The sequence below is a fragment of the Rhinatrema bivittatum genome, chromosome 2 (genome assembly GCF_901001135.1).
Source record: "Rhinatrema bivittatum chromosome 2, aRhiBiv1.1, whole genome shotgun sequence".
Classification (NCBI taxonomy): Eukaryota; Metazoa; Chordata; class Amphibia; order Gymnophiona; family Rhinatrematidae; genus Rhinatrema; species Rhinatrema bivittatum.
Window position 1 is genome coordinate 507,980,740 of NC_042616.1, and position 24,041 is coordinate 508,004,780.

Consider the following 24,041-nt stretch of genomic DNA (forward strand, 5'->3'; position numbering starts at 1 on the left):
ATTGTTGGAAAATATGTCCAAGGAGATGCTAATGTTCTTGTTACCATCAGAGCTATTACTGTTCATTTAATCCAGGGGTAACCATTATAACTGCAATGTGGGAACGTGATGTCCGTTTTCTGAGGCAGTTCTGGAAAAAAAAAAAAAAAGAATTCCTGAGGGGAAATAATAATCTTGCATTACAGCTTTAAATATGAAATATTGCAGTATCTGAGGCAATAAAAGACATAATGATTGCTTTCATTCTGTTTACAGGAGTAAAATCAGTACCCTCAGAAGAGTAGTTCATAAGTAATCCTTCCTTTTGTTTTAATGTGCAGGTTTTTTCACTGTAGTCCTATTGCTGCCAGAAACCGTTTTTAAAGGAACGGTGAGTTGCTGCTGCTTCCAGGAAGGGATGATAACAAAAGGGCTACAGACAAAATGAATTTGACTCCTAAGATTAAGTGTTAGCTTGAACTCTCCTAGCATGTAGCCTAAAGAGAAGAACTTGAAATTTTTTGTCTCCAGTTCATGGGCCAGGTTTCTCAGGATTACAGCAGTGAGTTGTGCAATTCCATTTTTGACCTGGCAGGATCAGCTTTGTTCCCTTTGAGTTTTCAACCCATTAAATGCCCGGCCTAATTCCATTTGCTGCCATTTGCAAAGTGTGTGGGGGGGGAGGGGGGGTGTAGGGGGAGGGGAAAAGGTTCTAAGGGTCTTTAATGTATGCCTACTATGGTTTCTCCCCATATATTTTCATTCATGCTCTCTTCTATCTAGACCAACTGCCCCCACACCAGTTTTCGACCTAAGAGACATGGATTGTGCCTCCCTCTGTAGTCTGGCCCACATTCACTTTTAAACCTGCCACTAGGTGTCGCTGTTGAACATTACCCGAGACTCCTTCCCTCTGCAGCATCCCCAGCCCATAAACTGAGTGCTGTATTCAGTTTGGGTTTCTCCCATTGCAGCACACAACGCAGTCAGGCTACCTGCTGTTTAAAGATGCCTGTAGACTGATTTATTTTTAAAACATGAAATTGCAAACGGCCTCACCTGTACAATAATATAGAAAAGTACTTGTTTGGTGCTGCTACAGCAAATGCTGAATCCAAGCCACACAGAATTTTTAGCAATCAGAAAAATGCAACCATGCCCTCCCCTGCCCCTCCCCAAAAAGTTTTGTTTAATTACATATCCATTAATCAGTATTTTAGTCTATCCTTTGGACCATGATCAGGGCTCATCTTGCTGGTCATTCTGTTTACTCTGATGCTGAGAGGCAGAGTACGCAGGAGAAGCAGTAAAAGAATACGAAATGGCAGATCTCTTAGCAGCAACCGAAACCTTCCTAAGCCCAGCCTGACACTATAGTCAGCAAGTCTTGAGATTTAACTTCCATACTGGAGTTGTAAAGTTGAAGGAACAGTAAGGAGGTGAAAGAAATCTACACATGCTCTCTAAACCTTGTTCTGTCTCAGGGTTGGGCAAACCTTTTTGTGCTGGGGCCATATTATAAATTATCGACCACAATGAGGGGCCATAGGTGGACACCCCTTGGAGCTCCTCAGCACAACTATCAAACCCCCAGAACTTGCCGGCATTTGTGTATCCAGCAAGCTTAAACGCCATCATTTTTAGCACCCAAGGAGCCCCTGCAATCATGAATCCCAGCCTTTATCAAAATCAGCAAAGCCTTCAACCCAAGGGATACAAAGCATCTTCCCGGCTAGCAGATTACTTCATCTCCGTCACAAATGCACAACACAGAGTCTTAACCAAATAAGAATAAAAAAGTCATAAAGTATAAATGGAAAGCTGCAGACAAAAAAACTTTGAAAGGAAACCACTAAAAGCCAGACATATGTAGTGCAATAATGCAAAATCAGAAATATCACCATTCCTCATAACAAAATCAAGAAATATAAAATCAATCAGTAAACAATGCTAATAAAAATGTAGATGATGAATAGAGCATATAATAATTAAGAATAAAGATAAAAAAAAAAATTTAAACATTTCCTATGAATCTATTAAATAAATATTTCAAAGCAGACATACCAAATACCCAATAGTTAAAACTAATCAGGATAAAAAAATCCTGCTCTCCATAACTGGAAACCTTTGATCTCCAGCCACTCTGAGATTGTAGTGGATTATTAGTGGAAGGGAGGTGGGGGAAACACACAAGCTTTCTTCTCTCTCACACATACGCACTCTCAAACCCTTCTACCCTCTTCTCCCTCCCCTCTTCCACTTGCATCCTCCCCCTTCCTTCTCCTCTTAGTCAATCACTCATCCTCCCGCTCATTCCCCTTCCTTTCCCTCTGTACTAAGCTCTTACCCTCTTCCCTTCCCTCTGTCATTCACCCCTCACTCCCTTTCCTTTGTGACACTCACCCCTCCCTCCCATTCACTCCCTTCCCTCCCATCTGTCACTCACCCTCCCATTCCATCTGTTTCCCTTATTCATACCCCTTCCCTCTCACTTCTCCTTCCCCCTCACTCCCTTCCCTCTTGGTCTCTCTTGTTTCCTTCCCCCATCACTCACCACCCTCGCCCTCTTTCCTTCCCCTCCCAGCCCACCATGTGACTCACCCTTCCTGCTATAAGGAAGCTATATATATGGATGTCAGCACTTTTGTGCATTGATTATATGTTTTCCTTTCTGGTCATACACGCTTCATCTCTCATTCAAGTTGTATTCTTTGAATGCAATTGAGTAAATTGCATAAAACAATCTTTTAAGAAGTCATTACTTACGCTCTGTGTCTCATTTAGAAACAGTACACACACACACCCACACACCCACACCCACACCCTGCACAGACCTTTCTTGTGTTATTCAGGAGCAGATCTAAAGGCATGCGGGCCCAGGTGTGAGTGCACACATGCTTTGCTCCCATGTCCCTCCCTGAGCATGAGACCAGTGCAAATTCTGCTGCCACCCAGCACATTGGGCCCAAATATAAGTCAGCGTGTGCTCTGCCTCGCCACTTGAGAGGAGTGTGTACCTTCGGGACCCGATTTAAAGAAGGAAAGAGCAGTGTGGAAGGGGAGATGGCTGCTGTTTGGAGTTGTTTGATTGAAAATTGATAACCCTTGCAGCATTGTGTTTAGATGAGAAATCTAGAATCACCCTTTCTAGTCTAGTATTAATATCCCTTTGAAAAGTCCGCTCTGTGCAGGGGTTAGTCAGAAGCTCTTTCTCTGCCCAAACTTTAAAACTGCCAGCAACAGAGAGCTCCTTTCCAAATGAGAATTTTATTTCTAAAACTTTTGTTAATAGTAGATTTCTTAAAACTATTTGCTTCCCTAGTTTATTGTTGCCTATTCTAAATCCTTGATGTTTCAAGTACTTTAGCTATGACTTTTGTTTTTGCCTCTTTTACTTCCTTTGTTACTCTAATTCAGGGACACATTTATTTTCTGCCAGTTGGGTGCTGGAAGCCTGCCGGCAGGAAGAAGACAGGAAGCTATCAGGTCACTACAGCCCCACTGCTGTAAAGGGCCTTTTCTTACTGGAGGGAGGGTGGGATGGTGCCACGGTGCTGGGCCTCTTCTTGCTGGCAGGGGGTGGGAATCCCGCCAGCACGTCAATCACTGTGCCACGGTGCTGGGCCTCTTCTTGCTGGCGGGGAGTGGGCCCCACCAGCTCGTCATTCTGTAGCGTTGCCAGCATGTTTATTTCATCACCTTGCCTACACTCCTGTGTTTTGTCAGGGCCCAATATCACACAGGCCGCACATAATAATTTTAGAGAGACAGGCGGGCCAGAATAAAGAAGGTAATGGGCCGGATTTGTCCCGCAAGCCGTAGTTTGCCCACACTGTACTATCTGACCATGACACACTATTCTTCATTGTCATGTTGATACTCTCTTGCAGTTTCTTTTTTCTTTCCCAACCTCTGCTTTCCCCCAGAAGACAAGTTTTCACTATTAGCCTGTAAAATATCTTTGTACCGTTTTACATTTTCTAAATGGCTAGATCATTCAGTTTCATGTTATGCTATAATGTAGGTCTTCCCAGATCTCCTGTCCTGGTCACCCCACAGCCAGTTGATTTTTCAGGATATCCATGCTGAATGTGCATTAGACCAGCATATGTGGGAGATCCAGTCTATGCAAATTTATTATTTATTTATTTATTTGTTCAGTTTTATATACCGTGATTCGGTGCAGCCATCATAACGGTTTACAAAAAATCAAATTTGCATTTTGTTGCAAATACCCTGAAAGCCTGACTGGCTGTAGTCACCAGGACAGATTTGGGAAGCTCTTCTATCATGTAAATCTTGGTTAAGAGAGCAGCCAAACAAACACTTCTCCAGAGATCATAATTTAAGTGATGGCCAAGTCTTTGCGTTTCCAAGTAAACATCGTTTAGTTTATGCCAGAGATCCATTGATCATAATTGTAGCAATAATTTTATATCATTTACTATACGGCTACTACACACTACTTTTCATGTGTATAACCTTAGTGACCTTTTTTCATAGTTGAGCCCATTTTGGGAAATAACTTGCTATCTCATCTGGGTGCTGAAAGACACTGACTACACTTTTGTAAGAAATTAAAAGCTGTAATGTTCAATCAAGCTTTTTCATGATCTTGATTTCTTGCTGATTTTGGCTGATGTGTGCTTAATTTCCTATATAGATTTTTTATATATATATATATATATATATATATATATATTTTATTTGTAATGTTTATGGTTTTATAATTATGAATGTCCATTGTGATCCACGTTTAGCACATTTGGAAATTGTGGAATACAAATGCAAATTATTGCTTGCAATTGAAAATTTTATTTTATTGAAAAAATGTAATGGGTGACCCTTTTGGTCAGTAATCTGTTGCTAAAAATGAAGATGGCCTTAAAATTGTTTGGATCAAACGTGGATATTCTTTTCACCAAAGGCAAGGTGACTCAAGTCACACTGATGCACCACATCTAACAGCACCAACACAGAACATGTTGCTGAGGATAGTACAGCGTGCCTCAGTTCTGTTATTAAACTAATGAGCCTAGCTCAGAAGGGAAGGAAGGAAGGGTATGTGTGACTGCTGATTACTCTGTCTTTGGGGAACACCTATTACAGGGAAGCAACTTAATTTTCTCTGAAGACAAGATGGTCACACTGACACGCCTTCAATTATGAGTTGTCTTCAACAAAACCAAGAATATCCCTCACTAGAACCATCCCACCAATAGAGTGCAATGATTTTTATTTTTCATTTTTGGAAAACAGAACCTAAATAAAGGGCTCTAAGAAGGCTAGAGTTGGGCTTTTACCCTTGGAGACCTTGGAAAATGGACTGCCCAGCTAACTGTTCCAACAGATGCCTATATCTAAACCATACATCTAAGAGAACAGCTCTGCTTATCTCCTCAGTAGATTGACTGCAGATGGGCTACCAACATAACCATAGCCCTGATGTTATAAGTCTTAACATGACCTTCCAAAATCAAACCAGCTTGGGTACAAGTGAAGGATTTGTAGTCTGCTATCCAATTGAACTATATTCTCTTGGAAACAGCAGTTCCAAGATTTTGGGGAAAGGAAAAAAAAATATATAAAGCTGGTGGACGTTCTGTTGCAGGAGTGGTCAACTCCAGTTCTCAAGATCCACAAACAGGTCTGGTTTTCAGGATTTCCACAATGAACATGCATGAGATGCATTCGCACAAATATATCTTGTGCCTATTTGTTATGAAAACCAGACCTTTTTATGGTTGTTGAGGATTGGAGTTGGCCACACCCATTCTAGGGCCTTTATTCCACTCCCGATAGACAACTGCGCTCATTATTCATGGTGTGCAGGGCTCATTCATCTAGGAAAAATATCTGAAAAATGTCCAATTTAAAATGAAAGTTCATTATGACTTTAGGCAGAAGCTTAGGCTTCATGCCCAGCACCACCCTGTTGTGATGAAACTTATAAGGTGGATAAGTTACTAGCGCCTGGAGTTCTCCAGATTGAAGTTGCTACCATCAGAAAAGCAACCTTCCAGGTCAGACATCTTAGCACACAAAAGTTCAGAACTTAAAAGTGTCTTTCATCAACTGTGTTAAAACCATGTTGGGATCCCATGACATTTCATTCAAGCTGCTTGATGGGAGACTTCAAATGAAGCAAGTCCTGTGCGAGCTTTACAATTAAGGGCTGTACATAAATTAGTCTTCCCTTCTTCCCTAATGATGGTATATGTCAGTTGCATTGTTATAGCCTGTAAGTTGTTTTTGAGCCTAGCCTCTGAGATAACTAGAAGGTATTCAAGCAGCTTCTATAGAAATGATACAGGGTCTCATTGTTATACTAGACAGCAAGCCATCTCCTTTTACAGTAGGGTTGCCAACTAGTCCCAGATCGACCAAACAGGCTGATCCAGTCCTGATTTTGTCCCGTTGTATGCATGCAGTTGTAGTTCTTAGGGAAATCAGTGGGACAATCAGAACTACAACTGCATGCATGCAACGGGGCAAAACCAAGACTGGATCTGCCTGTTTGGTCAACTTGAGGTGAGTTGGTAACCTTAATTTACAATATATGATCATTCTAATGTGTTTCCACCTAGAAGCCAGAAGTTTGCAAAACATAAATTATAGAAACCATAAGAGAGTATTACTTTGCTTTCAACATCCAAAACGTGTGGTTGGTATGAAGTAAAGTTTCTTTATTCTATATCAAAATTGGAAAAATGTCCAGCTTGATTGGTGTCTTGATACATTTTGGAGGATTGGAAACACAATTTGTCTCGGCCAGGAAGCTGAAAATAATAATCCCTAGTTTCTTCTAGTTTTTTTTAGTTAGTCCTGCTAAATTCCTACTTGGCCCAGACATATGGTGCTGAATCTTGGCCCCTCTGTGTCCAGTCTTGGTATTTCTTAAAGCAAATGGCTACCTTCTCTGTCATTAGAAAAAAAAAAGATTGAAGGCAGATGCCCTGAGTAGAAAAAATGTTTTCTCCAACTGGGAACATCTGTCTGAGGGGCCGATGCAATATAGTGCACTCAGCCAAGCGCACTGTATAACCCGCAGTCAGATGCGGGATAAATAGGCGCTGATCCACCCGCTAATGTAATAGGGGGATTAGTGCCTATTTAACGCACGTCCAACGCGGAGTGAATGAGAGAGCGCTCATCACATGCAAATGCATGTGAATGAGCCTATTACTCATTCACTCCGAATGCAAAAAGTTAAATGTGCGTCTGACGCACATTTATCGCTCAGATATTAACGCCTCCCTGGAGCAGGCGTTAATAGCTGAGCGCATTGAAAAGAAGTACAGAAAAGCAGAAAAAACTGCTTTTCTGTACTTCTTTTTTTAAAGTAAAAAAAATAAAATAACTGCAGACCGCCAAGTTATGAAGACCGATGCTGGCGGCCGTTTTTATTACTGGCAGACAGGCAGGTTATGAAAACCGAGGCCGAGTTTACCGGCATCGGTCTTCATAACCAGCATCCGCGGCGGGTCGCATTAGGAAGGAGGCGCTAAGGTCGTGCAAGCGACCCTAGCTCCTCCTTCCTAGTGCGACCCCCTAATTTCCATATTGCATGTGCCCACTTTCAGCGCACATAATTGCATCGGCCCCAGTGACTGTCAAAATTTGGGGCTTATTGACAGGAATGTTTAAAATCCTGACTAAGAAAAGTGAGAGAAAAATCACAGACATAATTTTCTCTGAAAAGGAAAGAATTTCTCTGAAAAAGACAGCATAGCAGTTGGTAAAAACACTTCCATTGCTCTCGGTGAAAGATGACAAACTGAGGCATGCCGAGGGGCTCTGGAGTCATGAAACTTCCATGCTTGCCCAGAGGGAGCTTTTGGGTTTTTCCTGGAGAACTCTGTAAATGTGTTCCATGTTACCCATTAGTGTGACTAGACAATTCCCCTATCTTCAGAGGATACCTATTATAGGTAAGCAAATTTGTTTTATCACTGGTGCAACCCAATTCAGGAATATCTTCAGTACAGCAGAATATGTAGAAGTGGGGATGCATTTTATACAGTAACAGAATTGTGTTTCTTGAGATTTATATTACATTACAGCTTTGTCACACAACACAGCCTTGCCATGTATATAGCCACTTTTAACAGCCATCATATGGGTTTTAACTTGAAATTGCAGTTTATGACTCCATGAAATTAGTCTCAAAGTCACATTCTGATACTGCAAGCTTACTGTATTCATTCGCTGGATTTTATAGTGTAGATCAGTGGTTGCCAAACCTGTCCTCAGGGCCCCCCTGCTGATCAGATTTTCAGGATATCTATAATGAATATACATGAGAATATTTGCATGCAGTGGAGGCAATGTATGCAGATATATTTCATGCATATTCTTTGACTTTCCGGAAAATCAGATCAGTAGAGCGAACAAGGCTGCACTCTCTGTTCCCAGATCTGAATACTAATTACTCGGTGCTTATTTTTTGGCTCACTTATGCCCAGTTGTGCTGTATTTGCTCTTACATTTCTATTGTAAATCTTGATGTTGCTGATATATTCTCATGACTGTGCAAGTACTGGTACTTAACTGAAAATAAAAACAAAAAACAGATTTCTCTTTAATGTATTTAAAAGCCACTCTTGCTTTTTAGACCATTACTGTACATGCTTAATATTGTTTTTTCCTAGCTTGTAACAGATGGACTCAGGACCAGTGGGCATAATGTGCTCCTAATAGCAGTTGGAGACGGAGTCAGATTTCAATCTGACGTCAGCACTACATATACCTGTGCACGAGGCTTTGCGCTCCAGTTTTTTCCGACTCCATAGCAGTTTGGGACTTCACACACGCTTGCACAGCGTTAGAAAACCAAACTCCAAATTTAAAGAAGAAACAAAGAAAACCTTACCTCCAAAACGAGTCCTGTTCTTCTGTGGTGATACCTAAGGGGCCCTCCTCCAGTCGAGATTTCCTGAGGTGATTTCCAAGATCCCTCAGAAGCAAGCCTCAGTCCTGGCGTGGACTTAGCCCCCGGGAAAGGGAGAGGCTGAGAGGCAGCCTCAGTCCGGTGGCCGACCCGGCTTGGACTTTGCCCCCTGAAAAGGGAGCGGCTGAGAGGCAGCAGGTGCAGAACCGAGCACGGCAGTGTAGGTAATCCCCTCTCCCCCAGCAGCCGCAGACCGCCCGGCAGAAGACTGGGAAGCGCCAAGACAAGTTAAGGTAGAAAACTTTCTCTAAGTCTCCGGTCTCCGAGGCTCGGACAGCCGCACAGATCGTCCCTCCAGCGTCTGTACAATCGGGTTGAGCAGCCCCGTCCGGGCTAGACCCCGATCTGGAAAGAGGGTCCTCCCACGTGGAGACCCCCTGAGGGGGCTGCCATCTTACCGGGTGGTCGCCGGCGCCTCCCCCCCAGTCGCTGCATCGTCCGCACAACTGAGCCGCGTGCACAGCGGCCAGCCGGGTTCACAAAGTACTTGTGCGCACAGCGGCACGCTCAAGGGTGCCGAGCGCACAACTAGGCCCGCGCACACAGTCACAGGCACATCTTCCGTTCCTACGCGCGCAATGTAAGAGAACACGGAGCGCATAACCAGGTCTCCCGGCACATGCACCTGTACAGGATACACACGCAAATCATGGCACTGCCGTCCAAGACAGCTAAAGGTCACGTCCTCTGTCCGGCATGCCACCTGAGAGCGACGCAGCCCGAGGTGACTTCCGCCCTGTGCCTGCTATGTGAAGAAGCTCGGGGAGAACTGAGACAAGGTCCCCCTCAGCCTGTAGAGGACTCTGGATCCACCAGCGAGACTACCCCGGACCTCTCTATTCCCAACTCAGCCCCTCCACAGTGGGGGCCCTCGGGGAGCGCCGTCGGACCCAGTGCAGTCTCAGGCAACTTCACCTGGGCGAGATTCTTCGCTGAGCTGCAGTCCTACATCCACGCACAGACAAGACCACCAGCGGCACAACCACAACCCCCGCCAGTGGTCCAGAACCTCCAAGCCCCTCCCGGCATCCACCAAATGAGCCTCCCCTGGACAAATACCTCCCCATAGGGGACACAGATGTCTCGGAGGAGGAATCAGAACCCCTGGAAGAGGGGGAAATCCCTCCAGGAACGAAACCATATCGAACCATGATGCGCTTCTTTCCAAAAGACGAATTATCAGATCTCGTAGCCACGAGTCTGAAGGCATTGGCCATCCCAGACACATGCAACACAGCAGTGTCCAAGGCGAGCCCCTTCCTGGCCGGGCTCCGCCAGACCTCGCACCATTTTCCTACACTACAGGCCGTCCAACAACCTGGAATGGGATGCTCCAGAGGCCACCTTTAAGGGAGGGCGAGCCCTAGAAGCTCTCTACCCCTTGGACCCCGCAATGAAGGAACTCCTGAAGTTTCCCAAGGTCGACGCCCTGGTCTGCGCCACCACAAAGCGCACTACCATTCCAGTCGAGGGAGGAGCTTCACTCAAGGATGCCAATGACAGACGGCAGGAATCCATCCTCAAGCAGTCTTACAATGTATCAGCTATGACCTTTCAGATCGCTGCCTGCTGCGCCGTGGTATCACGCTCCTGCCTGGCTATGGCCAGGGATGCAACTACGCCAATCGAGGCATTAGACCCGGCAATATCATTCCTCACGGATGCAACCTCAGACCTGGTACACACCTCAGCCAGGAGCCTCTCGTCCATAGTGGCAGCCAAAAGACAGCTCTGGCTCCGAAGCTGGTCAGCTGACACGACCTCTAAGACTAGGCTCACGAGAATGCCCTTTAGAGGAACACTCCTGTTCGGAAGCGAACTGGACAAATTAGCCGACAAATGGGGCGAGTCCCCAGTACCCCATCTATCGGAGGACATAAACAAGAAGAACCAACGGCCCTCTCCCCGGGCACCCAAGGGCAGAGAATCCCAGCATTTTAGACCATACAAAAACACTTACCAAGCCCCTCGCCCCACTGGCAGGGGACAGTCCTTTCGGAACCGACACAACAAAAGAGGAGCCGGCTCAGGACCATGCCCCAGCCGCAACATGCAATGAGAATCAGCAGACCCATCTACAGGAAGAGATCATAGGGGGCAGACTCACCCTATTCTACCAAAGATGGGTCGAAATAACATCAGACAATTGGGTCCTATCCATCATCCGAGAAGGATACTACCTGGACTTCCACAGCATCCCCCTGGACAAGTTTGTCATTTCTCCGTGCCACAACCCCTCCAAGAGGAAGGCAGTGGAAACCACGCTATCAAAATTCCTCGCCTTAAAGGCAATAACACCGGTGCCCACGCATCAACAAAATTCGGGGCACTATTCCATCTACTTCATCGTGCCCAAGAAAGAAGGAACATTCCGGCCCATACTGGACTTCAAGCCTGTCAGTTGCTACCTGAAGGTACCCCGCTTCTGCATGGAAACCCTGCATTCGATCATAAAGGTGGTACAACTGGGAGAATTCCTGACCTTCCTGGATCTGTCAGAAGCCTATCTCTACATACTGATCCATCGCATCCATCAGCGTTTCCTACGCTTTGCGATATTGGGCCATCACTACCAGTTCTAGGCCCTACCGTTCAGGCTAGCTACGGCTCCCTGAATATTCACCAAGATCATGGTGGTAGTAGCGGCGACACTGAGGAAAGAAGGAATCCTCGTACACCCATACCTGGACAATTGGCTGATCAGAGCAAAATCACCAGAGGAAAGCCATCAAGCAACCACCAGAAACAAGGAACTACTGAAGAGCCTCGGGTGGATCGTCAACACACTCAAAAGCCACCTGCAGCCCTCCCAATCCCTAGAGTACATGGGATTCCAGTTCGACACCAAATGGAACAAAGTCACCTTTCCCCCTACAAGGAGAAAGAGACTGATGGAACAACTACAAGCATTGTTGAACTCCATTCTCCCCACGGCATGGGACTATCTCCAAGTCCTTGGACTCATGGCATCAACCATAGAAGTTGTCCCATGGGTAAGGGCCCATATGCGGCCCCTACAACATTCCCTACTGTCACAGTGGAACCCGATGTCTCAAAACTACTCCGCACCCCTCCAGCTACCGGTGAAGGTTCGGAACCATCTACAATGGTGGCTACAAGAAGACCATCTGAATGAGGGAACAAGCCTATCCCCACCGGAATGGACCTTACTCACCACGGATGTGAGCCTATGGGGATGGGGAGCCCACTGCCAGGAGCTAACGGCTCAAGGGCAATGGGACAAAGGAGAGTTGGCATGGAACATAAACCGACTGGAAGCCCGAGCAGTCAGACTAGCCTGCCTATGGTTCAGTCACAGACTGCGGGGCAAATCAGTCAGTCATGTCGGACAACGCCACAACAGTGGCCTACATCAACCCACCAGGGGGAACCAGAAGCCAGCAGGTGTCTCTGGAAATAGAGCCCCCAATGACATGGGCAGAATCAAACCTACAAGGGATCTCAGCCACCCACATCGCGGGAAAAGACAACGTCACTGCAGACTACCTCAGCAGAAAGAATCTGGATCCAGGCGAATGGACACTGTCTACAGCAGCCTTCCAGCGGATAGTAAACCACTGGGGAACCCCAGCCATGGATCTTCTGGCAACTGGGTCCAACACCTAGGTTCCCAAGTTCTTCAGCCGAAGACGGGAACCGCTATCCCAGGGAATCGACACCCTCATTCAGTCCTGGCCACAGGAGGGACCTACTGTACGCCTTCCCTTCATGGCCACTACTGGGCGGAATCATCCACAAGATAGAACACCTCAGAGGGCTGGTACTTCTAGTGGCCCCAGACTGGCCAAGAAGACTGTGGTACGCGGACATGCGAAGACTTCTGGCGGGAAACCCTCTACGCCTACCTCCACACAAGGATCTACTCCAGCAAGGACCGACCCTCCACGAAGACCCAACGAGTGGATACTCAGGACCAGTGATTGACACAGTGCTCCGAGCGTGCAAGTTCTCCACCTCCTTAACATATGTACGAGTATGGAGAATATTCAAAGTGTGGTTTGAGGACTGCGACATCCTTCCATGGATAGTCAAAATCCCCATGATCCTGGAATTTCTGCAGGACGGCGTGAACAAAGGGTTGTCCCTCAACTCCACAAGGTGCAACTGGCCACCCTGGACAGCTTCAGACCCAGGGTGGAAGGCACCAGCCTAGTGGCCCACCCAGATGTCTCCCAGTTCTTAAAAGGGGTCAAGCACATTCAGCCACCTCTAAAGTGGCTGATACCCCTATGGAATCTCAATCTAGTGTTAGACTTCCTAGCGGGAGCTTCGTTCAGACCAACTCGTGGTCTGTCCCTACGGCTCCTGACCTTGAAGACAGCATTCCTCGTGGCAATCTGCTCAGCCCATCGAATCCCCGAACTTCAAGCGCTATCATGCCGGGAGCTGTTCCTCAGATTCACGCCGGGATCCATACAGCTGTGCACTGTGTACCCTCCTTCCTGCCAAAGGTGGTTTCTCACTTCCATCTAAACCAAACCATCTCGCTGCCATCTCCAGGTGAGCATAAGGACTCGGTAGACTCACGCCTTCTTCGCCACCTGAATGTCGGCAGACTCCTAGTCAGATACCTGGAAAGATCAGAACCTGTACGAAAGACGGACCATCTGTTCGTTCTTCACAGCGGGAAGAAGCAAGGGGAAGCGGCCTTGTGGGCAAGCATAGCCCGCTGGATCAAAGAAGTAATCAAGACGGCCTACGTAGAGACAGGCAAGCCTCCACCTCTACAAGCCAAGGCCCATTCCAAAGGGCCCAGGCAGTGTCCTGGGCAGAAACTAAGATGCTGTCACCTGCAGAGATCTGTCGGGCGGCAACGTGGTCCTCCATCCACACTTTCTCGAGATTCTATCGCTTGGATGTTCAGGCCAAGGAGGATACAGCATTCGCAAGGGCAGTACTAAATGGGCCACAGGCAGCCTCCCATCCAGTTCGGTAGTAGCTTTTGTACATCCCATTGGTCCTGAGTCCATCTGCTACACGCTAAGAAATGTAGAAATTACTTATCTGATAATTTCATTTTCCTTAGTGTAGACAGATGGACTCAGCACACCGCCCATGGCTGCCTCGCAATCAAGAATCCTCAGGGGGAACCTCCCCCCGAGTGCAACACAAGCCAACCCTTATCTCTAGTTCAGACACCCATATTACCAGGTGTCTCTGCTTCTCTGTTGAGTGCCCTAGCGGTCTCCAGCTAGAATCCATGTCAACCAATCCGAATAATCAAGTTAATCAAGTTACTCAAGTTATTCAAACTTATCCAAACACACACATATCCATAATTGCTTTTTGAGGAGAAAACTGGAGAGCAAAGCCTTGTGCACGAGTATATGTAGTGCTGACGTCAGATTGAAATCTGACTCCGTCTCCAACTGCTATCAGGAGCACACTATACCCATTGGTCCTGAGTCCATCTGTCTATACTAAGGAAAATGAAATTATCAGGTAAGTAATTTCTACATTGATATTTTACACTCATGGGGAAACAGCTTGCAGTGAACTGCCTGGGTACATGACTTTGATTGTCATGGGAACGACTTATCTTTGTGGGTCATCCACATGTTTACCCCACATCAATCAATTAGGTGCTCAGCAACAATCAGGGAGGATAGAGAGGTTTGCCACCAAAACACCCTTTCTCATCAGGGCTTAAATTCAACCAGCACTTTTTGGAGCTGAGTCCAGTAAATAATTGTCTAACTTTGGACGCAGTGCAAGCTATACTGCCTTAAGGAGATGCTTGCCTGATCCTGATCTTGCCTTATTAACAGAAGATGCTACCTTTACAACACCTGGTGCCAGACTGTAGGCGATGTACAAAATGCACATTCACAACAAAATCAAAACATTAAGTAAAACAAATAAAATGGCATAAAAACATCTGAGATACAATAAGGGTGGCAGTATGCTGTGGGCCTAGTCTGGGAACGAGGTGCGTTTCCAGAGCAGGTATACCAGCCTGTTTTGGTGCTTTCTTAAAGATGGCTGCAAGCAGTCTGCCATCCTGTATACAAAGAGCAGTGACTTGGCACCTTCTGTGGCACGAGCAACAAAGAGAGAGCAGTTGATCACGCAGCCTTTGCTTTTACTGTCTGCATGCACTTGTACCTCATTCTGAGGCAGAAGATGAAAGCTGGGCCGATCATGGCCCTGGGAATCACCTGCATGGCACCTGACAAGATGAAGACGGCTTATCCTCAAACACCCCCCCCCCCCCCCCAAAAGCCTGCATTGCTGCTATCCCAAAAAAAGAGGAGGAGAATAGAGCCAATTGTGGCTTGCCTCATCAGAGCCTGTACCTCTACTGTCCTGGAAGAAGGGGACAAGTTGGGGAGAGGTGACAGCAGTAGCAATTAGAATAGTAATAAGGTAAGACAGCCAGAACCAGGGGAGGCTTGTGAGAAGGTGATAGGGAGACTACTGAAAATGGACTGGGCTGTGTGGGAGGGAAGGGAAAAAAAACTGATCAGTAGGGTTAGTGACTTGTCAGAGATCTCAAAGAGCATCAATTGGAGAAGCAAAATTTTGAAGTCGTTTTTCAGTTTCCAATAGGTCTTGCTTTAATAGCTTACTTGCTGTTTTGTTCCTATACCTAACAAAGCTGCTATATTCTAGGTGCCTGCTTTTCATAAAATGTTTTAAATTTGTGCCTCTCTGTTAATTAGTTTTGCTATAAGTAAACCAAAGGGAATACAATCTATGTTGACATTTTAATCCTTTTCTTGTGTTAGGTAAAATGAACTGCCCCTTCAGAACCAGGGGGTGATGGGGGCAGGCAGACTTGTGCATGTACACTTTCTCAGCGAAGAGAATGAGCCTGTGATAAGTAGTAATGATGAGGGATTCAAAGGGATTCATTACCTTCTGCTTAAGTCACACAGGGTTCTCCTGGAGGAGATTTCACCCTTAAAAATAGCTGCACTGAGTGATCAGTATTGCCTGATTTTTGGCTTTTCCTAACCTGTAAATTCTCTGTTGCTGAGGTTACCTGCTGGCTTGAAGGTTTCAGCTGAACTGTCCAATATGTATTTTCTGCATGCTAAAATTTGGATTTGGCTTTTGAGGATTTGTAAACCCCCTCTAATGTACTGATTGTAGTAGCCTGAATCTAGTGTAAAACCTTTTCACTGTTCTGCTAATGCAGCCTATAGACTACATCCTTCACTATAGCACTATTTGTAGTTTGTATCTTGTCTAACGCCCTCCACTCATGTGGTCGTCTGATGTTCTTATAAATATTCAGCGATGTTGCATGAGGGACCATGATCACACGAACATTCATTCTTTCTTTTAAATTAAATCAACCTGCCTTCTCTGTAGCTTTTAATTATATATTCTTAACATATTACCCATTATAAACAAATTGTCTAACATTCAAGTACTTAAATCTTTGCTTCACAGTTTACTTAGACTGTTCCTTCTGTGCAGTTCTCCTATTGCATGTGTTTGTTTCTAAGTATCAATAGATAAATGATTTAGCGAGAGTTACAATTTAATTCTCTACGAAATTGGGAGTGGAAACAAGGGCCAAAAATATTTTGCTGCTGTCTGAGGCCCTCCTTGGGAGTAAAAGGTGTAGAGGTTTTGCACTCTTATCCTATAGAAAGGATTTAGGGATGTTAAAGTACATGCAAAAAAAAAAAAAAAAGGCAACCAGATTAATAGAGGATGCAAGAGTTTAGGTATGCTGAAAAGTGGTCCATATCAGGATGATTTTTCTTAGACAAGACAGACACATCAGAGGAGATCTAATTATCTTGTACAAATCTGTGAACCTTACATGGATCTTGCAGGAGATCTATTTACGTTCAAAGCAAAGACACAAGCCAGGGAAGTGTATGCCCTTAGGCTAAACATGAAAAGATTTCTGTACCATGAGAGGAAGAGATTATTTACTCAGTGATGATGATGTGGAACAACATGGTGACTAAATTGGGCATGCTTTTCTTTCTTAGAGATTAAAAATAAAACCGGCTGAGATGTGGTACTTTCCTTTAAGAGGGGCAAGTGATACCATTAAATATTTGGGCCTAGTGATTCAGAAAAACCCAGAGGTTTGGTATTTGTGTAATATATCTCCTCTGCTGCTAGATTTTAAGAGGAGAGGCTATAGAGCTGGATGGCGTTTCCCCTGTCATTACATGGTAGAATTGCACTCATAAAGATGGTTCTGTTTCTGAAACTGTTAAATGAATTACAGATGTTACCTTTGGTCCTAGTTAGGAAAGATATTAAAGTTATAAATTGTATGTGTGCAGAGTTCTTGTGTAAGAGAGCTAGGCTACCTCTTTCAAAATTAATGGCACCTGGAGATAAGGGAGCTATGGGTTTTCCAAATTTTAGATATTACAATATGGTATGTCTATTAAGATCCCTAAGGGATTGGTTATTGGGCAAAAGTAAGTAATCAGACATAGAGATGGAGCAATATTTTTTTCCTATGAGTTTGAAATATTTATTCTGGGGCTAGTGATGAGTTGTCAAGTTCTTATTTGTGAAGACTGCTAGATAAACTTGGACATTTGTGAGAAGCTTGCTGAATCTTTCTTGTGAAATTTCATATCATTTGCCTACAGGAGGTAATTTTATTATTTCCATCTGTCAGGTCCAGTGAGTTTGAAACCAGGCGGCTGTGGGGACAGCTGGTTGGGATTCTGGCTGTGAAGTGTTGAATAAATAAATATTATGTGGGCATTTAATATTAATTTATTCATGCTTTCAGAAGGGGATTGGTCCTTTCATTTACAGCTGACAGTGGAGGGATCAATCGGCTGCCAGAGGAGGTAAAGTCTTCTCTGGCCGGGGTTCCCGGAGTGGGGGTGGTGGATTGGAAGGGCTTCATCTGTTTTGATGAGTTGGAGGGGATTCCAGAGGGTGGGAGTTCCACTCTGGCCTTTTTACTTTTTTTTTTTTTAAGATGAGGGGGGCTGGGAGGGGAGAGGAACCACTAGACCCTTGGGTTTTAACTCCTGTTTTAGCATGAGTTTTTCTGGTGCTGAAACCGCTGTTACATACCAGGGTTAGGTTAGCACCCAAACATCTGTGCTAAAACAGGAGTTAAAACCTGTGGGAAGGTCAGTGTCATGGCTTATTATATCGGCCCCAGTGTAAACCCAGAGCTATGTTTGCTACATGTTCCCTTGATTAAAGCTCTATTGTGACCTCTGAAGCACTGAGCCTGAATGGGAATTTGCCACTTAGGGTATGTGGTCAGTCCCTGATACCACCTGGCAATATGGATCTGGTCTTTAAGGTTTTTGAGACCTCAGAACTAGGACAGTTGAGGACTTAATGACACCGGATACATACAGTCATTCAATTACTGTTTGTTGAAATTGGGCTTTCAGAAGAAAGATTTCTTTGTCTATCTTCAGCTTAGAAATGTATATTGCCACAAAATTCAAGTCACCTTTTTCTAAATATACCTCACTAACATTTCAGCAGCTGACACAGTCATACAAAATTGACAGGGGCACATTGTAAAATGGCAGGATCTCTGTAAATTTGTACACACTGTTAAAGATTATGATATTCTCTGCATTAGCAACTATATGGGAAAAGGATTTAAGTGTTCAGATTACTCGAGGCATGTACAATTTGAATGCCTTAACCAATAAAGCTACTGAAAATGGTTTTTGTGAGTTTCAGTTGAGAATCATGCACAGGAAGACTCTTTCACCCTATCAAGCTTTTAGGTCTGCTATTGAAACTCTAGTAAATGTTTAAAATGTGGACAGGGTAATGTGATACTAGTTCATTGTCTTTGGGATTATTTTATGTGTACAGCAGTTAGGGGAAATTGTTTTATACCACAGTGTACCACTAAGAAAACAATCCCAAAAACAGCTGATCTGTCTGCCACCTTGGTCATGTGCCTGAAAATAACATTTATTGATAAATATCAGAAATTATTTTGCCTGAAAGTAAAGCAAAGCATGGCTTGAAAACAGGGACCTGACCTTTCGATGTGGAAGGCAGGGATGTTAGACCTGCTTTATGTTTGGTTAAAGATGTCAATTTTGCAGTTTGAGAAGGCGTGATGTACTCTACAAATTGTAGGGGGTCATACAGTATGTCTCTACCAGGTAATGTCCAGAGGCCGGTGGAATTCAATGTGACTTAATTGCATTGCTTATGATGAGTGATGTTTATCTAATGTGTAATAGATATGATTGTTAACACTGATATGTCCAGCACCTTATGAGATAGTGTTCCTTTCCAGGATGTTTGAGAAGCTTTATAAGCTTGGAGTTAGGGAAATGCTGCTATAGTTCTTCATCTTTGAAATTTCTGCCATATGTAACGTTGTGACCATGTGATTAAAAAGATGTCAACACACAAAATAGGCCGAGTTTCTGGAGGTGTGAAATCAGAGGGAATGACAGTGTGAATTGATTGACCCAGAAACTTGGGAAGATCTCCATGTACTTGGGAGGGAATTCCCCCTGCCCATTAGTGTTGCTGGATTGGCTACAAATGCAAGACTTCTTTTTCTCTCTCCTTTATCCGGATTACATTACAGAATTTTCCATGAGTAATTGGAAAAGAGTTGGACTTGATGGACTTTGTGTCATTTTTCATCTCTAACCAGTTATGGAACCTCTCTTGAACAAGTTTGTGCAATAATACACTGTGAAATGAAGGTTACTGTAAAACCGCAGCAATACAATACATTCTGAATATTTTTTTTTTACTTAATTTTTTTTCATTTCTCAAAATTGCAGGCCTCCTCATTAACGTCCAGTCTAAAGGATCAGGACAGTCTGAGAATGAGAAGGATGATACATCACAAGGGTCTTCACATGCCAACAGCGTGACTTCTTCGGACTCTGAAGATGGGCCAGTTAGAAAAAGGTTCATATCTATGTTTGTTTAAAAAGCTTGGGTTCAGTTATACTCATTTTTACAGTGCTTGCAATTATTTTTTTGTTTTAACTTTAGCTGAGAAATAAATTCTAATACAGTCCTGTCTCTGCTGTTGTAGGTAACCGGTTTGATTCTAGTAAATGGGTAGTAATCTTATATTTAAAATTTATCGGCTTATCTTAAACTGATTGTGCAGAGCCAGCACAAGGAATTAGGAAGGATAAACAATGCCTAAGGCAACAAGGTACTGGAAAACAAAAATCAGCTAACTTTACTTTATTAAAAATGTATTAATTGCATATGCACTAGGCACTAAGGAATGTACATATCACAGCATACATAAAATAACATTCAAAACAATGAACAAAACAAAGATTAATCGTCTAATACAGAATTATACAGTAATCCAGTGATTGGGTAGCATCAGTGACTCTTTAGAGAGTCATGTTTTTCAACAATCCAGTTGCCGTAATGCCTCAGGCAATGAGTTCCAGAACGTAGGAACTGTGACAGAGATGGCACAGTCTCTGGTTTTGGCCAACTGAACCTGTGTGACTGATGGAATATCTAGAAGCCCTCTCTGCTAAGAGCTTAGAGCATATCAGGCAATAAAGTTGTGCAAGCACATTAGACCATGGAGAGTCGTTGGAACTAACTACCATATATACACTCTTGTAAAGGTTGACCTCACGTATAAGTCGATGGAGGATTTTGAGACCAAAATCCATTGAAATCCATTGATTTTCCCCCTCCCCCCCCCCCCCCCCCCCCCCACCACCACCCAAGACTCATCCAAGGTCCTTGGCAGTCTAGCGATCTCCCACTCCCGGGCCGTAGGCTGCCAGTAATCAAAATGGCACCCCCGGCCCTTTGTCCTTACCATGTGACAGAGCCAGTAGCCCCTCACTTTGGGTGAGTCTTTGGGGGGAGACGGAAGGGTGGGGGGGCTTTATATTAAATTTGAAGGGTTTGGTGTAGGTTTGGGGGTTTTTGACAAAAAAAAATTCCGATCCTGGGGTGGACCAAAATGCCCACCCCCAATCCGAAAACAAAAAGGGCACACAAAAAACTGCACAACTATAGTATGTGTGTATAAGTTGAGCCAGCTCTTTTGGTGCTTATTTTCTGGCATAAATTTCTCAACCTGTACATGAGTATATGCAGTAGTTTAAACACTGTCACCCCAATTCAATTCATACCAAAAATACAAAATTTGCTAGAATGACTTAACTATTAGAAAATAAGGGCAGCCTAGGCTTTCCCCAGGCCACTTGTGCTTCGCCACTAATCTGCTGGAGCCTCTTGTTTATAGCTGAAAGACCCAACATTTCTGTGCACTAGACTCGAGGGAAAGGAATCTGATGATGTGACAATGCCTGTTTGGAGTGTTTGGCTGATGTGCTGCTTGCTCAGAGGCTGGGAGAGGGATGGATGCAAGGCTGGCTGGAAAAGGATACATGGAGATTGCTGGGAGGCAAGGAAAATCAGACTCCCAATCCCAGTGATCCACCCATCAAATCAGTCCTTCACCCCCCCTATTGTTAAATTTGCTCTGAGTCCCAGCTTGCAATGCACAGCCCTGGAGGTTGGAGAATAGCATCAGTCCATCATACAGTCATCTCTCCTAATCCAGTCTTTGCATTTTCAGCCACTATTTTAAACCACTTCCAATTCAATGCTACTTCATGGTATTCACCTGCCTATATAGGATTCCATATACCTCCCCATTCTCCTGACCTCACGTAGGTTACTATGCCTCCTGCTTATTTTTGGACTTGTCGTCTTTACCCAATGAATCTGGTTTAAAGCTCTCGCCTCCTTACCCCTCTCCTCCACCCCATCCACTAGGTTGGAAAGTCAGTGAGCAAAGATACATCTCACAGAAAATAAGAGTATCCCATCTCTACTTAACAGACCATCTTCTTGGAATATCATACATTCTCATTACTGTCATCCATAAATCCATATGTTTGTCTTCTTAAAGTCTCTTCTCCTGATCATCTCTTTACCCTATAATGGAACGCTAGGCCTAGAACTCCAGCTGTGTCATGCCTCTTTCACCCATACTCTGTTCTATGTAGTCCTTGTGATCTGCGCTGGGTTATTGGCATTATCTTTTGATGTCTGTATGGATAAGCAGCACAGGGTTGTGATCAGAAGACTAGATGAGGTTTTTATTAATCTGTCTCAGACTTGAGCTTTTGGCAGGCAGCATACCTATTTCTTTATTTTACATCTTTTATAGCCTGCCACTTCTACCTTGTATTGAAGGTAGATTACACATTTTTAAACATCCATAAAATTTTCAACAGAAAAACATAAATGCATACATCAATAAAATGCCTCGGCAAAAAAAAAACAAAACAGCTTTCAATTTCTTGTGAAATACCTTCACATCTATTTCCCTAGGAATTTCAGTTGAAAGGTTGTTCGAGGATTGGCCCCTGCATACGATTGAGTAATTGTGAGGTTTTAAACCTTTAAAAGAAGGGGCAGCAAGTAAATTTACCTTCCAAGGAGCAGGAGGGTCTCCCAGTAAAGCAGCTTTATGAATAAGAGCTAACACCTTGAAACTTTATTCACCGTGTTATGGGTAAGCAGTGTAACTCCTTCAGGACTGGACTAATATGAGCATTAAAAGGGGTACATGATGTTAACAAAGGCGCTGCAACGTTTTGAAGTAACTGGATGGATCTGATCAAAGTTTAAGGAAGCCCACACTGCAAACTGTTACAGTAGTCGAGCTGTCCATGAAACATTGCTTGCAACACAGTCCTAAAGGAGTCCCTGGACAAGAGTTTTTTGGTTTTTTTTTTTTTAAAGGACGTAAAAGTTTTAAAGTGTAGAAACCTGATCTTAGCTTCTTTTTAATAAGGGGTAGATATAGTTTATTTTCCAATCACTTCTATACCGCAATATCAAAATGTCAAGGCGGTTTACAGTCTTAAAGGTTGATTTTTCTTATACCACAAAATCCAAACTTGTTAAATACTGGATGCAATCCATAGTTTCTTTTGTCCCACGTAGAAAGGAGTTGTCATCAGTAACCATCCTGCTCCTCATTGTGATACTCCTCCTTTGATTCTAGGACTGTGTATCTGTTCTGAAAGTGAATTGATGGAGATTTCATGGTGATGTGCTGTCTGTTGGTAGGAGTGACTATTCCTTCCATTATCGTCCTCTCTAGGTGGCTCTTAATAATGGATAATGAAGTCTCCATGTGTAACCTAATAATAAAACCCTTCATTCTCCTGGGTGCTCCTAGGCTGGGCCACCACCTCTTGCACTTAAATGTTTCCTGAGGGAATCCACCAGCTAACATCTCTCACTGTAGATGCTATCTTAGCTGAAGCCATGCTTTGCACTGGCAGAACTTGCAACAGTACTTTGTACAGGAATACAGCCTGGACTCGTCATGGATCTGAGTTAAGAGTTACCTGTTGGAGCTTTTCCTTCTCTAATATACTGCTTATATCAGCATAATATTTCTCTTAAGTGGCCTGGTAAAGAAAATAATGTTTTGTTTTTAAATTAAATTTGTCTCCCACCTAACGCCAGAGCACCCTAGGCAAGTTAGTCTCAGTTGCAGACAATTACAGAAATTTCAGTTCCACATTTCTAAAACCAAATACACAACATTCCATACACTCAAGCACATCACTCATTCTCAAACTGATTATATGTACTGAAGATGCATACCTTCAAAACAGTAGACACATCAAACACTAAGCAATAATTAAAACTAATAAGGATTTAAAAAAATAAATAAAGAATCCCCCCTCTCCATTCTTAGGAACTTTTTATTTCCAGATGCCCTGAGATTGTCATGGATTAATGAGGGAAAGGAAGGGCAGGCTCACACCCATGCCCCACCCCCAGGCAGGTTCCCATTCGCGCGCACACACTCGCACGCAAACAGGCACACTATTCCACAGCAGCCGGTGGTGCTGTGACCTCTTCTTTTTTTGGCCGCCAGCAGATTGGGCTCCGTCGGTGACAGTGGCCTCTCCTCTTCTTTGTCTGCCAGTGGGTAGGGCTCTGCTGGTGGCCCCACTGCCTCTCCTGTGGCCACACACCACCTACCTCCCGGGTGTGCTGCCCTGTACAAATGCTCGGTATGCACACCTGGTCGGCTGGGCCTGTTTACAGTGAGATGTTAATTATAGTAACATAGTAAGTGATGGCAGATAAAAGCCAGAATGATCCACCCAGTTAGTCCAGTGCTGTT

The 24,041-nt window shown here is 44.1% G+C and overlaps 1 protein-coding gene across 1 annotated transcript in view; it reads left to right on the forward strand.

Moving 5' to 3' along the window:
• Positions 1-24,041, forward strand: part of JARID2 (jumonji and AT-rich interaction domain containing 2) — a 585,747-nt gene that overhangs the window by 285,709 nt on the left and 275,997 nt on the right. Inside the window, 1 exon segment of the mRNA XM_029590689.1 lies at positions 19,672-19,801. Coding sequence (XP_029446549.1) covers positions 19,672-19,801 — 130 coding nt within the window.